Source organism: Balearica regulorum, chromosome 19 (genome assembly GCF_011004875.1).
Source record: "Balearica regulorum gibbericeps isolate bBalReg1 chromosome 19, bBalReg1.pri, whole genome shotgun sequence".
NCBI lineage: Eukaryota > Metazoa > Chordata > Aves > Gruiformes > Gruidae > Balearica > Balearica regulorum.
This window is the reverse complement of record NC_046202.1, coordinates 3,833,189-3,848,642: the sequence shown is the minus strand read 5'-3', so window position 1 is coordinate 3,848,642 and position 15,454 is coordinate 3,833,189. Positions and strand designations below refer to the sequence as shown.

At 41.8% G+C, this 15,454-nt stretch overlaps 1 protein-coding gene across 2 annotated transcripts; it reads left to right on the top strand.

Moving 5' to 3' along the window:
• Positions 1–63: 63 nt before the first annotated feature.
• On the top strand, positions 64–14,451 carry DHX40 (DEAH-box helicase 40). Of its 2 annotated transcripts, none has more exons than XM_010301388.2 (17): positions 64–394; positions 639–784; positions 1,151–1,270; positions 2,459–2,689; positions 2,887–2,953; positions 3,526–3,657; positions 5,044–5,143; positions 5,630–5,716; positions 6,210–6,392; positions 6,952–7,032; positions 7,675–7,832; positions 9,917–10,031; positions 10,312–10,420; positions 10,744–10,838; positions 11,390–11,459; positions 11,862–12,090; positions 13,961–14,451. In XM_010301388.2, exons 1-17 carry the CDS (start codon positions 256–258, stop codon positions 14,098–14,100), a joined length of 2,202 nt encoding a protein of 733 aa, XP_010299690.2. In that variant the 5' UTR covers positions 64–255; the 3' UTR covers positions 14,101–14,451. The 2 variants fall into 2 exon arrangements, with proteins under 2 accessions (XP_010299690.2, XP_075627680.1); XM_075771565.1 differs by having other exon boundaries at positions 105–394; positions 13,964–14,451.
• The last annotated feature ends 1,003 nt before the right edge of the window (positions 14,452–15,454 follow it).

Here is a 15,454-nt window from a genome sequence, read left to right as displayed (position 1 = left end):
CGTGGAGGGGCGGGGCTTCGAGGGGCGGGGCTTGAGGAGGAGGCGGGGCTTAAGGAGGAGGCGGGGCGTAGAGGCCCACCTCCGCCGTGAGGCGTGCGTAAACAGGGGATGTCATCGGCGCGCGCGCCGGCGCCGCTTCCGTGTGGTGTTACGTGAGGGGGGGTGTGTGTTGTGCCGGGCCCGCGGCGTTTGCCGGGGCGGTGCCCCCCCCCCCCCCAAATCACCTCCTCCTCCGCCGCCGCCGCCTCAGCCGCCATGGAGGGCGCAGCCCTGCCCATCCGCCGGCACCGCCGGGCTCTGGTGGAGGCCGTGAGGGAGCGGCCCTTCCTCATCGTCACCGGCGAGACGGGCAGCGGCAAAAGCACGCAGCTGCCCAAGTACCTCTTCGAGGCAGGTAACGGGACAGCCCTGAGAGCCGCTTCTGCTCTGCGGCCCCGAAACGTGGGCAATAAACCCCGCTAAGTGCAGATAAACCTCCTGTCCTGCGGTGGGGGTGCAGCTTCAGGCGCGTGGTGGGAGCAGGTGGCTTGGTTAAACCTTTTAAACCAAAAAAGTGTGACCGTGTGTATGTTACGTAGGTACTTGTGTATAAACTGAGCAGCACGGCTCAGTGTCCCTGTTCTCCCTGTCTTCTGTAGGCCTCGCCAAGCACGGGGCCATTGGCGTCACCCAGCCCCGGCGCGTTGCCACCATCTCGGTGGCGCAGCGGGTGGCCGAGGAGATGGGCTGCTCGCTGGGGAGTGTCGTCGGGTACCAGGTCCGCTTCGATGACTGCACTGCCGAGGTAGGGCTCTGAGGGCTGTGTTCAGGTGTCATGGTGGGATGTGGTGATGTCAGTGGGCTGCGGCTCAGGTTTTTACTTGTGGGCCTCTCTGGAGTGGCGCAGCCCTGTGGCCTCTCCTGGGGCTTTGCACGCAGAAAGTCTCAGAGCCTTGAGAAGCCATCTGTCCCAGCTGTGGTGAAGCTGCAGTGGTATGTGTCATATAACTCATTTGATCAAGTTTTTTGAACACCTTACGAGTGAAACATTGCCAAGCACCTGTGATGCAATCTCAGTGTGTGTTCTGGACAAATGTGTGATCTATGTAGAAGTGTTTTCTTTGAAGTAAAAATCCGGGATAACAGCTGAATGTCTAATTAAACTTTTCAGGATACTGCCATCAAGTATATGACCGATGGCTGCTTATTGAGGCAAATATTGGCAGACCCCCTTCTCAGCAAGTACAGTATCATCATTTTGGATGAAGCCCATGAGCGGAGCCTCAGCACTGTGAGTGTCACCTTATGTCTGTCTTTTTGGGTCACTGTTTCTCCTTTACTGAGATCTGCTTATACCTTTCTTTCACTTCTGCACACTCCCCAAGGATTTTGGCTGACTTTCCAAGGATGCTCTTTATTCTTTTGCTGTCCTAAGACCATAGGGTTGTTGCTTCATTTATTACTTGCTGCATAATCTGAAAATAAGATGTGGACTGTAATCCTGTTGGAATTGTTGTAGCTGTTACTGCGTTTGAAAGCAGTTAAAACTTGGATGGCTATTGGATACTTTCCCAAGATTTCCAGGAGTTTGAAGCCAGCACAGTGAACACAAACTTCCTAGAATCTCAATTTAAAAAAAACCAACCAACCAAAACAAACAAGCAAACCCCCCACCCCCCCAAAAAACCCCCAAACAAACAAAACCCTGAAACATCTCTCTCACTCCAAGACCTAATGTTTCTTAGGGTGTGTATGTGACTGTGCAAAGAGATTACGGCTTTTAGGATCATGGAAGTGTCTAGACTGACCCAAGTACCAAAACTATCAAATGTCACTCTGACCCTTCTGTGGCAAGCAAAGCGAGACTCAAGTCACTCTGTCCTCAAGAGATTGTGTTGTGTGTTGAACGGTCTACCAGTCCAGCTGGAGGAAAAGGGAAAATACTTTCTGAATCCCAGTTTTGCCCTCAAGCATCTGAGGGTATTGCAAGTAATTGAGCTAGGGTGATGTAAGAAGTTACTGCTCCATCACCTGTGTCTAGCTAAAAGGAGCAGATTTTTAATCCAGAGCACTGCAGAGTGAAATAAACAGGCTGAAGTACAAAAAAGGAGGGTGCACACTAGGTCAGGTAACGTACGGTAGACAAAGGCGATGACTTTTTAAAATGGGTCTGAGGTAACCGCGTGCAAATGACTTGACTGTGAGAGTATAAAAATGAAACCCAAAGGATTTTAAGTTACACTGATTATGTTTATAAGCTGTGAGAAGAGTTGATAAAAAAATTAAATTCTAAAAAACAATTAGTATGCTTACAAGGTGACCGGGGTAAGTGTATGTGGTGTTCTGAGTGCTTAGGCCATGAAGATGTGATTTTCTGTCTTTGCTATATCAGTGGGATAAAATCAGTCCCTTCTAAGTTTGTCAGGCAGTTCTAAGAAAACTTGGGTACTAATGTAAGTTGCTTCTGGTTTTCTGTTAGGATATTTTATTTGGTTTGCTGAAGAAACTATTTCTACAGAAGAAACCACCAAACAGGAAGACGCCCATGAAAGTGGTGGTGATGTCAGCCACCCTGGAGGTAGACAAGCTCTCGGAGTTCTTTGGACACTGTTCAGTGCTGCATATTCCAGGAAGAAGTTATCCCGTCAAGGAGATATTCTGCAACCTGCTCAGCCCAAGGGATGTAGGCAGCTCTGCGTATGTTACAGAGGTCTGGCCTGATTTACTTTGCTTCTGTGTTGTGATCTCTGTTCTTGGTATGGTTATCATCTGTGAAAGACCACAAGAATTGGCTGCTGTCTTGCTGTGTTCATAGCATCCCTGCAGGATATAGGGAGGAATTAGTACTATGAGTTTTAGAAAGAGTGAGATTCCAGCTGTTATTGGCTTGTTTGTTGTTTGTTTCAGGCTGTAAAAGTGACGTTGGATATCCACTTAAATGAACCAGAAGGCGACATCTTGGTTTTCCTGACAGGTGCGAACTTTTCTTTCAACAACTGGTGGTTATTCCAGGTGAAGCACAGTATTGTCAGTAAACCAATACGTTCTTCCAAGGACTGTCTAGTTTGTCCCAGAGCAGTAGGTAGAGAAGGGGAAGTTGCAGGTTGACACACGTAGTCCTGTGAAGTGGTAGTTTTCAGAGCATGTTTAGGTAGATCCATGCCTATGAGATCAGATGAGAAAAACGTTAATTTAAAAATTTGCAGATGTTCTTTTCTTCCTGTGCCAAATTTACTCTGTATTGTCTACGTGTTTTATTTTGTTGTTAATTCAGGAAGGGAGAATTTCTTTAGCTACAAAACCCTACATCAATGTATGGGCCAGGCACTTCTGCAGTCATCTTCTAAGGAAAAGCCTTGCTGAGAGGCACTGTGGAAAGACTGGATGTCACCTTCTAACCTAACTCTCATAAATCTTACTTCCTTCTTGTAACGGTGTTGATGACTCTGTAATATTGCCAAAAAACTCTTGTTTAAAGGTGTTGCAAACTAGGAAGGCAGAGTTGTAGCTAGATAGGTCGCTTAAATGCTCTTATATGTTTTTTAGGTCAAATTGAGATAGAAAGAGCTTGTGACTTACTTTTCAAGAAAGCAGAATCTATTGATTACCGGTATGAAGTACATGATCGGTCTGTTGAAGGCCTGCTTATCTTACCGTTGTATGGGTCAATGTCAACAGGTAAGAGCAGATAATGTCATATGGAGCTTAATTCACATTGCAACATGCAGGAGTTGTTATAAACAGTATCCTAATCAAATATTTCTATTGTGATTGGGGAAAAATGGCATTCATTAACCCATTTATTACAATACGGTAGCACTATTCTGTTGGGGTTTTTCTGTGGTGCTCATAAACTAATCAAACTTCAGCCTTCTCTGTGCTTTCACAGAAGCCTCCAGTTAATATTCATATCCACTGGAAATGGCTTCACAGGGCATCAAGATCATCTTAGGAAGGGGACATTCTGTAACCGAAAGTTCAGATGTCTCATTTAGGCTCTCACGTTTTATTTTATATGGAAAAGATAGTTCCAGTAGGTTTTTGGTGATGAGAGTAGACCTGTAAGGGAAGATAGAAGTAATACAGTGTTACACAATATAGAAAAGTACAGGTTATCAGAATGAGTCAGGCTGTTTTATTTGGCAGCAATACCACAGTTAGTTTCGAAGAGTTAAAAACAAAGGCCCTTTGACCTTTACTGAATACAGACACTGTCTTTTCAGATGAACTTGAGTGTGATGTGTGAATGTGTGGGCGTGGTATGTAGAATGCCAAGAGGCTGAATAAGTGTTCAGAAGAGCAGGACAGCAATTTCCATCTGGAAGTGCTGCTGAGAGGAAAGATCTGGTAATGATCTACATAGAGGGAGCACAATTATTGAAAGAACAAAATGAAAAGTTGCATAAAAGAAAGGTATAGCTTCTTCCTTACTCCATGATATATGTTAGGTTCCAGACTGAGAATTTTTTTTTCTTTTGTGGTAGCTGGTATTTTCTTTTGTGGCCATGGTATTTGAATATTTTTAAAATACACAAGAGAGAATTTTCCTTAGAGAGATTTTGATATTTTTCAAGTATAATAAGAGAGAGAATTTCAGGGAAGAGTTGAATTACCACCTCCCTTTTTTGTTCCTTGGAAAGCCAAACGAATTAATGGAAACTGCGTATGCTGCTTTGTTACATGCTAAAAGATTTGCTGGAAACATGGAGGGATTTAACTGAATATTTTCATATTCACCTTCACTTGCTCTGACTGCTAAAACCTTTCAAATCCTTCATGAAGATTCTATTAAGACCAGATATCTTGTTTGTGTTTCCTAGTTCTGGGTTAGGAAGCATCCAGGAGAGTTTGCCTTTCTTCATCTCAAAATCTTCCTGCCTATGTAAGCAATAAAGAAGATACTCTCTGATTTCTGACATAGGCTATGTTTTAGAATGTTGTGATTCACTTTATAATTTCATTCAAATGACTTTCACTGAGCATTTGAGTAAGTTTGCACAGTGTTAGAGATGTGGTTTGTATTGTAATGTAACAGATTATTTGACTGACTACCTGTCATTTTAGATCAACAGAAAAGCATATTTTTGCCGGCTCCAAGGGGCATTAGAAAATGTGTGGTATCCACAAACATTGCTGCAACGTCTCTGACAATCGAAGGAGTCAGGTATCGTTTCCTTTCCTTCATAAAAGCTGTAACAGAGGGAATAATTCAGAAAGTTCTACTAGATTTGGAAAAAGGTATCTGACTTCCTTTGCTATTATACCTGCCCAATAACTACCTGATGTCTTTTTTTTGGGTGTGGTGATTTAAAAAAAAAAAACAAACCACAACAAAGCCCAACAACAACCCAAAACCAAACTAACCCTTGATACTATTATATAGTCTTACAGATGACTAATATTGTTGGACCCTAATTTGAAATCTGATCTCAACTCCGTTACCTCCCAGCACCCAAGGGGGTTATTATCTCTAACATCCCCAGGCTGAAGCGCTGCAGGGCTGTAGCCGACCACCAAAGCGCAGCTACCTGTTTGCAGTGATTGTAGGGCAGACGTGTTCTTGCTCTGATCATATGCACGTGGCAGTTACCTGTCTGTCTACTGAGACGTCTGTTGTGTTCTTCTCTGACAGAGTATGAATCTTTTTCAGATACGTAGTAGATAGTGGGTTTGTGAAGCAGTTGAATCATAATCCCCGAGTTGGCTTGGACATACTGGAGGTGGTTCCCATTTCAAAGTAAGTTTTTAAAAAGGTCATTTGCTTGGTGTTTCTGTGAGTTGCTCTGACAATATTGTGTATCAGTTGACTTTTTTTTTTTTAATTAAGAAAAAAAAATAAGGGGAGGGCAGCTTTGAGGGTCCAGAATTTAAAGCCATTTTGTTAAATATAAAGTGGTTCAGGACTTATAATTTTCTATACAGTCATTAAGAAGGAATTGACAATGCATTGTCTGTAGTCTGAACAGTGGCTCACATGTCATTTTGTGTTTGCTGAATACAACAGCCTGATTCAGAGGAGTTTAAAAAAAGTCTTCCCTTGCACAGAAATGCTTCATTCTGCTAGTTCTTGTATAGCTCGATTTCTCAGTTGATGCACAGTATAATGTATCTTTCATCTACAAGCATAGAAATTGATATCATTTACCACAATTACAGTGTGCTGCTTTGGATAATAACAGAAGGGATCAAGAGTTTGGATTATTTTTTTCCCTGCCTTTCTGTTTTGGCAGGAGCGAAGCAAAGCAACGAGCTGGCCGAGCTGGCAGGACATCGTCCGGAAAAAGCTATCGGCTATACAGCAGAGAATTCTGGGAGCAATGCATGCCTGATCACACAGTCCCAGAGATCAAGAGAACCAGTCTGACATCTGTGATCCTGACCTTGAAGTGCCTTTCTGTGCATGATGTCATAAGGTAACCTCCATGGAGGGGGGGATTATCATTTTCTTCCTGAGTCTCAGCAGCAAGGCAGCACAGGCACCAACAGCCTCTTGGCAGGAGACAGGATTAGGTCCCCGGCCAACTGTGACACTCCGATACGATCAGCTTGTCAGCTTTTGTGCTGTTCTCCTCAGTCTTTGATGCCAGATTGAATCTTTAGCTCAAGTTCAGTTTGAGGTTCTGCCAAAACTAACTCCTTATCTCCAAAATTAAATAGTTAATAGCGTGCCTTTAAAATACTGATGCTTATATCCCAAAAGCTTCATCTCTGTGGAATTGTTCAATTTTTTGGATCATACATGTGCAGAAAATACAGTTCGCCTTTGCACGTGCCGTGCTGGGATCTGTCATCGTAATTCTTCAGCATGAGGCTGTATATGTAGTAACACACCCATATACTGAAGATGCTTATGTGTGCTTTGGTCAGAAACCTGTATTGGAAGGTTACAAAAGTATTTTAATAAATATGAAAACTAAACCAGCTATACCAAGTCTGAACAGTGATATTTTTTTGCTTCATTTTTTACTACAGATTTCCCTATTTGGACTGCCCTGAAGAAAGGCATATTTTAGAAGCTCTCAAGGAACTCTACCAGTGTGATGCTATTGACAGGTAAAAAATAAAGGGGTGTAATCACTACAAGAATTTAAAATCTAATTATTTAACTGGTGCTAGTGAGTTGTTCATGTGAACTAAAGGACTTCCCTCAGCAATAGAATGCATTTCCTGATTAGACCAGGAAGTTAACTACTGGATCTTAATACACTCTGTATAAAATGAGGGTTACAGCATGGCTTACGACTTGAGAGATACAGATTAGTGTCTCCACATTGTCCTACAGTTCCTGAGTGACCTCAGACAAATTACCTCAACTCTGTGCTGTAGTTCCTGATAGCAGATCCCAGACCGTTGTGATAAAAGGTACTTAGGCACTAGCTGTGAGGTCCATCTAAGAACTCAAGACAGGAAGCGAGATCTTATCCGAAGCTTCCAGGAATTCTTCTTGGAAAAAAAAACAACAAAAACAAACCCAAAAACCCAAAGCATCTGATACATTAAAAAGCTATCTTTGTCTGCCATGAAGCAGGCGTAAGCAATCTGGAGAAAGGTGAAACGTTCTGCTAGTGACCCTTTCCAGAGGGAAATGCTGCTTTCGTGCTCTTTATCAGTATGTGGTGGCTGACATTGTCCGTGTATGTACATTTAAACATAATTTTGCTGAATCTGGTATTTGGATCTTTTTCCTGGGATAAGGAGAGGCCACGTGACAAGACTGGGTGAATTCCTGGTGCAGTTTCCCCTCCCTCCCAACCTGACTTGTGCTGTCATAAAAGCTGCTTCTCTTGACTGTGAAGATCTGCTGCTGCCCATAGCAGCCATGTTGTCTGTGGAAAATGTCTTCATTCGTCCAGGTAGGAAACCTCTGATCCTAAAGCAGCCTTGGGTAGGCAGGGAATTCTGCTTGGACGGGGACATCTTGGGCAATGGTTAGGCAGCACACACTGCTTCCCTCTGTGAGGGTTTTGTTCTCCGTAATTTTCTACACCAACAGTTTGTGAGGCCACAGTATCTTACAGATGGTTCTCAAGGTTATAAAGTGGGGACTGATTCTGGGAGCACAAGCCTTTACTTGAGAGTAAGGATACTCCTGCTGGGGAACAAGCTGGTCTCCTTACTTGGGCCCAACACTGATGGGAGATACAGTTTTTTACCTTAAACTAAAGCTTTAAATAACCTTGATGTGGCAGTGTGAGGAAGATTCCTCAAGTGCAATGCCTTGGCTCCCAGAGTACATTGTAGCAGATCTGTAGGGAAGAATGTTAAGGTTAGGACAAATATACAATGGCACTTTGCCCATATGCTTTTACAGCTTTCTGTGGTCTTGGAGTCAGGGCACATTGCACGCTAGGAATTGGACAACAGATATTCCAAAGACTTCAAAATAGCACAGAATTAGCTTGCATTTGTCCCAAGGCCGTTAGCTGTAAAGCAACATATGGGTAAGCAAGTGGATTGCTGAGAGGTCATAAGGAGGAAAGCTGTGTTACAGAAGGGAAAAAAAAACAACCACCAAAACCACAACAAACCACCAGAAAACCACAATGCATCACAGCAGATGTTTTCCTGTTGGTCTAAGTACAGACAACAGGGACTGATTAATTTGTTTTTAAGGAATAGGGTTGCCTCTGGATTGGCTTTTCTGCTCAATAACTCTGTTTAACCAAATAGACCTTATAAGTTACTGCGAGAAGCTTAACTTATCACTGCCTCCATTTCTAGTGTTTTTCTAAATGGAAAATGTAATTTGCTGTGGTTCCAAGATAGCACCTCTCACTAGTGCTAAACTCAGTCTCCCATGTCCTCCTTCCTATCTCCTTTCCCTTCCAGTCTGTCCCCAACTCATCCCCCTAGCTGTGCTACATATAGTCTTTATATGTAGCGCTGTCTTTGCGGGAGACCTTTGTCCTTTCTAGTCACTCATTGGCTCTTCTCCAGTTATCTCTGTAGTCCATTAACCGTGCCCGTTAGTGCAACAGCTAAAAACACTGCTGACAGTACTGATAGCCTGGATTCTGCTCTGGGGTCTTTCCCATTCCCACAAATGTACTTTTGCTTTCCCATCCTCCATCTGGCAGTATGCCCTTGTTATCTGTTCAGCTAGCTAATGCACACATGTTCGTTACTCTCCAGCAACCCCGTACATTAGGACATAAACACAGAGGCTCCAGGCGCTTGCTTATGGGCAGCATGTATACAAACAGGCCTCCTGATATCATCGGTGTTCCTTGTAATGCCCACAAACTTCTGACATTGTCTGCAGTAGAGCAGCAATGCAATGCATTGGCCTTTGCAGCCATATCCCTTTCTACTAAGGGGAACAGGTTGTGCTGGGGAATAAATTCTTTGGGTATTTAAAACTTGAAATAACGCTTTGGAAATGTTGCTTTTGCCTGGTACGTTCCTAGCATTTAGTGAAGGTGAATTCCCACTAAACTCACAGATTGCATTTTTTCTAGACTCATTTATTTGAAGACCTCCATTACTGTGGCACTGGAGTACTAGGACAAAAGCTGAGTTAAATAGATTAGATGGTGCTATCATGGGTTGGTTTCAACAGTCTTGTTTTTTTCCCCAGAGCAAAACTTCACTTGATCCCTTGTGAGCTGTTTAAGGTTGCTGTTCCCTGTTGGCATCTGCATTGCCTGAGAGAGAGCAATATGTAGAACCTTTCTTTCTAAGAGACTAGAAGTCTTCATCTCTAGTGTTGACTGATGAGATTAATCACAGATTTAATAGTATCTATGTATTCTCATTCAGTGGTAATGGAAGGGGGAAGAATTGTAAATGCAGCTGTGGAGGAGAGACAAATCTAAAAATAATATGGATAAAGAGCGCAGACTGTCAAACACACTTTAGAGAGATACTAACAGAAAATTAAGTAGGAGTGACAAATAAAAATGACTTTGTTGAAGTGAGATATAACTTACTTCCTCAGGTGATCCTCAGAAGCAAAAGGAGGCAGAACTTCAGCACCAGGAACTTTCTTCCCAAGTGGGAGGATGCAATGACTTTGCAACCCTCTTAAATATTTTTGAACAGTGCAAAGCAAGGTATAAAATGATTCCTTACAGTAAGTGGTTTTGCATTGCTCATAACTCCCCACTGCTGATGGTTTTTAAATATATATGCACATGTATGTACTCATACCTAACTGCAGATTTATTCCTTATTGTGATCTGAAATTTCTATCAAGACACCTATTATTTAAGCTAACAAAGTATCTGGCTGTGTAGGTTGCCTTCTTTGTACGACCATAACAAAAAATAGAGGCAATTTTCTGCCTTTGGCTTACAAAGGGCTTCTTTATAATGCAAGTATTTCTGTTCTCAGCAAGTCTCCTTCAGCGTGGTGCCAGAAATACTGGATCCATTGGAGAGCTTTAAAATCTGCTTTTAGTGTGGAAAAACAACTTCGGGAAATAATCAGTAAACTGAAACAGGTAAAGAAATACAATTTTTATATATGGTTGAGTTATATAAGTTTATATTTAAGACATGTACTGGACAACTGAGCCTTTGCCAGATGGCTGCTGCCTTTCTCCAGTAGAAACTAATCACTTAAATATTTATTAGAGCATCCTTGCTGTAGCTTGTGTAACTAACAGGTATGTTGGTGGTAACAAGCAGGGAGGAGGGTTTTCCTCCTTTCCTCATGGTTTCTTTAGGGTGAGAAACCCAGAGTTTAAAATCCATGAGATGGAGGGGGTATAACCACTTTTTCTGTAGGAAAGATCCTGATTCATGTTGGTTTTGCTTTACAAAGCTGCCAGACTTCCCTAAAGAGACGTTTGAAGGCTCCAGAACTGAAATCCTACGAAGATGTCTATGTGCAGGATACTTTATCAATGTAGCTAGGAGGTAAGTAATAAAGTTTGGAGAATTGAATGGAGAAGATATTACACATATTCTTTAAAGGTGTAGCTGCATATTGAAACAGAGTAGTAAGGCTGTATATTGTTAAAAGTAGCAATTGCGACTGAAGGTGGTGTTTCTGTGCAGGGCTGGATGCCTGGTGGGTGCTCTGCTTTTGACTCTTGTTGCATTCCTGGGCGAGTTCCTTACATCCTTGGAAGAGTGGTTATTCTATCTGTGAAATGAACTTGCAAGCTGACGAGTAGTTCCAGCTATTAAACTAAAGGGCTTGGAAACGTCCAAGTATCATGGCTGTCAAAGACTTCAATCTCAAACCCTGTTTATTATTGTGGTGTTATATCTGCAGTGTTACTGTGGTAAATTGGACAGATAGATTTTATTCCTCTCTGGTTACACTTTAATTCTGGAAGGATCTTCTCCTGCTTATATATTTGAGTATTTTCTTCTATGTCACTGCTGATTTGTTTCGTTTAGTGTTGCTGTCTAATTACAGCAAAGTTATGTTTCATTATATGTTTTTTCCCCAAACCTCTCAGATCTGCAGCCAGGACATTCTGCACAATGGACGGACATGGCAGCATAGTCTATATCCATCCTTCATCTACAGTAAGTTACAAATTCTGTTAGTAAAGTAGCAAAGGGCCTATAAAAGGAATAAGAGGCAGGTCCCTGTAGACTCTTCCTCTTCTGTTTGATTTGTACGAACTTATGGCCAGGAGAAGCACTGTTGCAGTGTTCATTTTGAGAGTAGGGAAGAGCCTCACTTCTTCAAATTTGGTAAATATTTGACCTATGAAACAAGTGTGACATAGACTGAGCTTTCTCTTTGGATTTCATGGAGAATTCTAAGCAAGTCATTATGCCTCAGTTTCCCTGTCTGAAAATTTAGGGTAGCATCAGCTTTATCTCATTGTTGCATCTGAAGCATTGGAAAATATTCCAATGGAGGGTGCTCTAGAAATAAAAATTCTTTTTTATCAGTTCTGAAATAATATTTTAATTTTTCAGCTATATGACCAGGAGACTCGCCTTGAGTGGATCATCTTCCATGATGTCACAGTGACATCCAAAATCTATGTCCGGACAGTGTGTCCTGTTCGCTATGAATGGGTCAAAGACTTGTTGCCCAGATTGCATCAAATTGATGCATATGAACTGAGCAGTGTGGCACGGGAAGAAGTAACCGAAGAGGAAATAACAAAGTGGAAACATAAGGAGGACCTTAAAAGGCAGTATGGTAAACACATTACTAGTCTGTATGTATGGCGTGTGTAGTTTTCTTCGTTGTTTTGGACATGTGTGTGTGTATTATGTCACTGAATGCATTCTGGACTAGTAGGTGTTAATCTGGATGTGCTTAACATATTTGATATGTGTAGCTCTAGCTGTTTCCTTGTGGTGCTACAGCTCTGCAATCCTTATTTCCCTGCCTCGGCAGTGCAGGTAGTAGTGTTTGCTTACTGGTTCTTGCCCTATTCCCCCCCCTCTTTTGGTTTAATACAGCTGACAGGAGCAGAACTTTAACTCAGAGTTGAATAAAAACATTTTAAATCTAACCATTATATAAGTTTGCAAAGGATATCTAGCCACAGATACCCAAAATAACACTGTCCAGAGAGAGAGAGAAAAGTCCTGAGGGCTGTGAGGGGAGAGGAAAAAAAAAAACAACCCAACAATAACAAAAAACCCCCCACCAACCCAGGAAACCCCACCAAACAAAAAACAGAGCAAAAAGTATCACATTTTGGTAAACGTCTCATTCTGACAATGACTTTAATGCCATATGTTTAAATAGTCAGCTTTAATTAAAACTGGTGCCTGCTAACTGATCTGGCTGCTTGACATTCTTTGAATTCTTCTGTCAGCAGGTTTCATAAAGCAGCCAAGTATTGAAAGGGCCTCTTTACTGACCTTTCCAAAACATTAATATACAGTACAGGCACTGCAATATAGATTCTCTTCGGTTTCCTTAAGAATAGAAAAAATGTAGACTCTTGTGCTCAGACCAGTGTCTTTGTCCTGCATTGTCGTATAAAACTACCATTTTAAATGATAAAAACATGAATTGGATTTGGTTATATATTTGCTGGAAAGGATATTTGCATTACTGGATAACACAGAGGAGCCTCATCTATTTATGTGAAGTCCAAGGAGCTGAGGTTTGTTCTCTTTGTCCCCCTTAAATTTTTTACTTCACCAGGCAATCGTAAATTAATTTCAGATTAATATTGACCTTACAGATGTTGTATTTCTCGCAGCATCTTAAAAATAGGTGGCTGAATAGCTGACGAAGGCTTAATTTGTGCCCAGTGGAAGGAAAGGCTGCAGCATGAGCTGAGTTATTATTTGACTCCAAGACAGAATAATTACAAATCTTCCAGGAGTGAATGCTGATTAAAGCTTCTTCCTCATATCAAAGAATCTGGTGCCCAGCCCCAGAGCCCTAGGAATGGGCTGCAGTAGCTGCTTCATTCACACAAGCCTTAAGCTCTCAGCATCTTTGAATGATTTTTTTAAATTATTATTATTTTAAATTTTATTTTAAACTGAAAATATTTCCTGCTTTTCTTTCCTTCTGGGAGCAGCACTCCCAAGGTCTCAGCTCGGTGGGAGAATGTGCATTTCTAATGGTGTCTGATCTGGAGTATTGACTTTTCCCACTCCTTTATCTGTATGTTATCCTCCCTGTTCCTCCTGTCTCCGGAAATTTATAAAGATAGTTTATTCTAAGCTTTTTTTTTTCCTGCTCCTAGTGCTGTCCCTCTCCTGCCTAAACCTGAGTTGGAGGTTGAGAAGAAGTGGGTGCATAGAACACAAGATGCATAGTATTTGTTACAATTAAAAAGCATGATATGCGTTTGGGGACAAGATTAACCCAGCTGCAAACATTGACATGGGAGTTAAGGCATGCTTTTCTTTTTTAGTTTTTATTTTCCTCCCTGCTGTGGTACAGTCTGTCCTCTGGAAGTCATTCAAATGACTGACTGGGACTTGAAAAATATTTGAGATTCTGTTGGGGTTTTTTGGGTATTTTACAAATCAGAATTGTAATGCTGTTTTATTTTACATGGAAGAGTATATTTTTCCTCTCTCTCCTTGCCCCCTAGAAGGAGTCACAGACAACTCTGCAAAGAAGATGGAGAGAAGGAATGATGATAAATCAATCCTGGATGCCCGAGCTCGCTATCTGGAGAGAAAACAGCAAAGAGCACAGGGTTTAAGTGGCCCATTGAAAGAAACGGGGTAATACTCGCTGCTGCTCTACTCCCACTACGAGGAAAGGCAGTTTGGTGCAGTTGTTCTGGGTATGTTTGCATAATGCAAAATGACTAACTGGAATGAAGGAAAACTTCTGCTTTGTGGTAAGTTGGAGGGCCGAGGCATACAAACGCAATCTTCCTTTGCTATATCCAGCAAGGAAAAGTTACCAAGCTGAAATTTTGTTGCTACATGACACTGGCAACAATTCAGTGGCCTCAAATGCGGATGAAGACACCATACTGTGATGCCAATTCTGTGGCATTTAGTTGGCTGAGAAAGGTTTCAGTGGCCTCAGTGCCATTATTAATAAAAATTTCGTAACGGTTTCTTTTTAAAAGGAGTGGAACTGTCACTTTTTATCCATTTTACTTGGTATGATTGTGGCTATACAGTCTTCATGCTCATGAGCTACTCAGGAAAATGGGTAAGAAGTTTTAATGATGAAACTGTCAGGATCAAAATTCAAAAGGGCGTTTGCCACTTGCGTTCTCAATTGCAGACCGTGTTGTTCCTGCTGTGTGTCGTGCTGTACCATGTACAGTGGTGGTTCTGGGTGAAGATGTCTTTATACGCAAAATACTTTGCATATGTTTTCACATTCTTGCTAACTGCATAATTTTTGTCAGGGATGACTTAGCACTGTGTGGTTTCCATTTGGCAAAAAAAAAACCCCAGCAGTCAATCCAGTGCTCAGCCAGGTTATGTCCTGCAGTCCCTCAGCTGGCCTGCTGCCTAGTGGGCTGTTTTACTGAATTTGGTGACTGTTATTTTTAAAATGTATGGATTTTGGTCCTAAGAATGACTGTTTCAAATGTGTGAAAAGAATACACAAGGAAATACTAGTTTTTTCCTCAATTCGGGTATATAAAAAGCAAAGCGCTGTGATGCTTTGTCATCATAAAGTTTGTTTCCTTCTCAATAAAGAGGTAATCCCCATCTGTCACCCTAATAATCCTGAAATGTTCCAGTGCTCCAGTGTGGAGCTTGTCTCTTTTTTGCTATTTTTCACTTTCAGTAAGTGACATGTTGTATAAGAGAGTTTCCAAAAAACTTAAAGGACTTACTGTCATTTTTCATGCCTCAGTTTTGTGCACTGTGTGTCACCTTCAGTTGCTTTTCGGTCTGTTAAAGTGATGTTGTAAGGAAGCCTTCACACCTGGTGTAAAATGTTAAGAATTCCACTTCTTTACTGCACAGGCTGTAGCTGATCATAAGCTCTCAAAAACCTTGGTGTTCCCTTGTGGGGACTAGGATAATATCCATAAAGAAGGCAGAAGGTCTGGTAACTGTCCCTCTTTCTGTGGTTGTACTATTAAAGTGAAAAAAGCGGAGGCTGGTCT

Coding starts and splice junctions, on each gene's coding strand:
- DHX40 (XM_010301388.2), top strand. CDS start 256: ATGGAGGGCGCAGCCCTGCCCATCCGCCGGCACCGCCGGGCTCTGGTG. Junction 7,833..9,916: donor AAATGTCTTCATTCGTCCAG/GTAGGAAACCTC, acceptor TTACTTCCTCAG/GTGATCCTCAGAAGCAAAAG. Junction 12,091..13,960: donor GGACCTTAAAAGGCAGTATG/GTAAACACATTA, acceptor CTTGCCCCCTAG/AAGGAGTCACAGACAACTCT.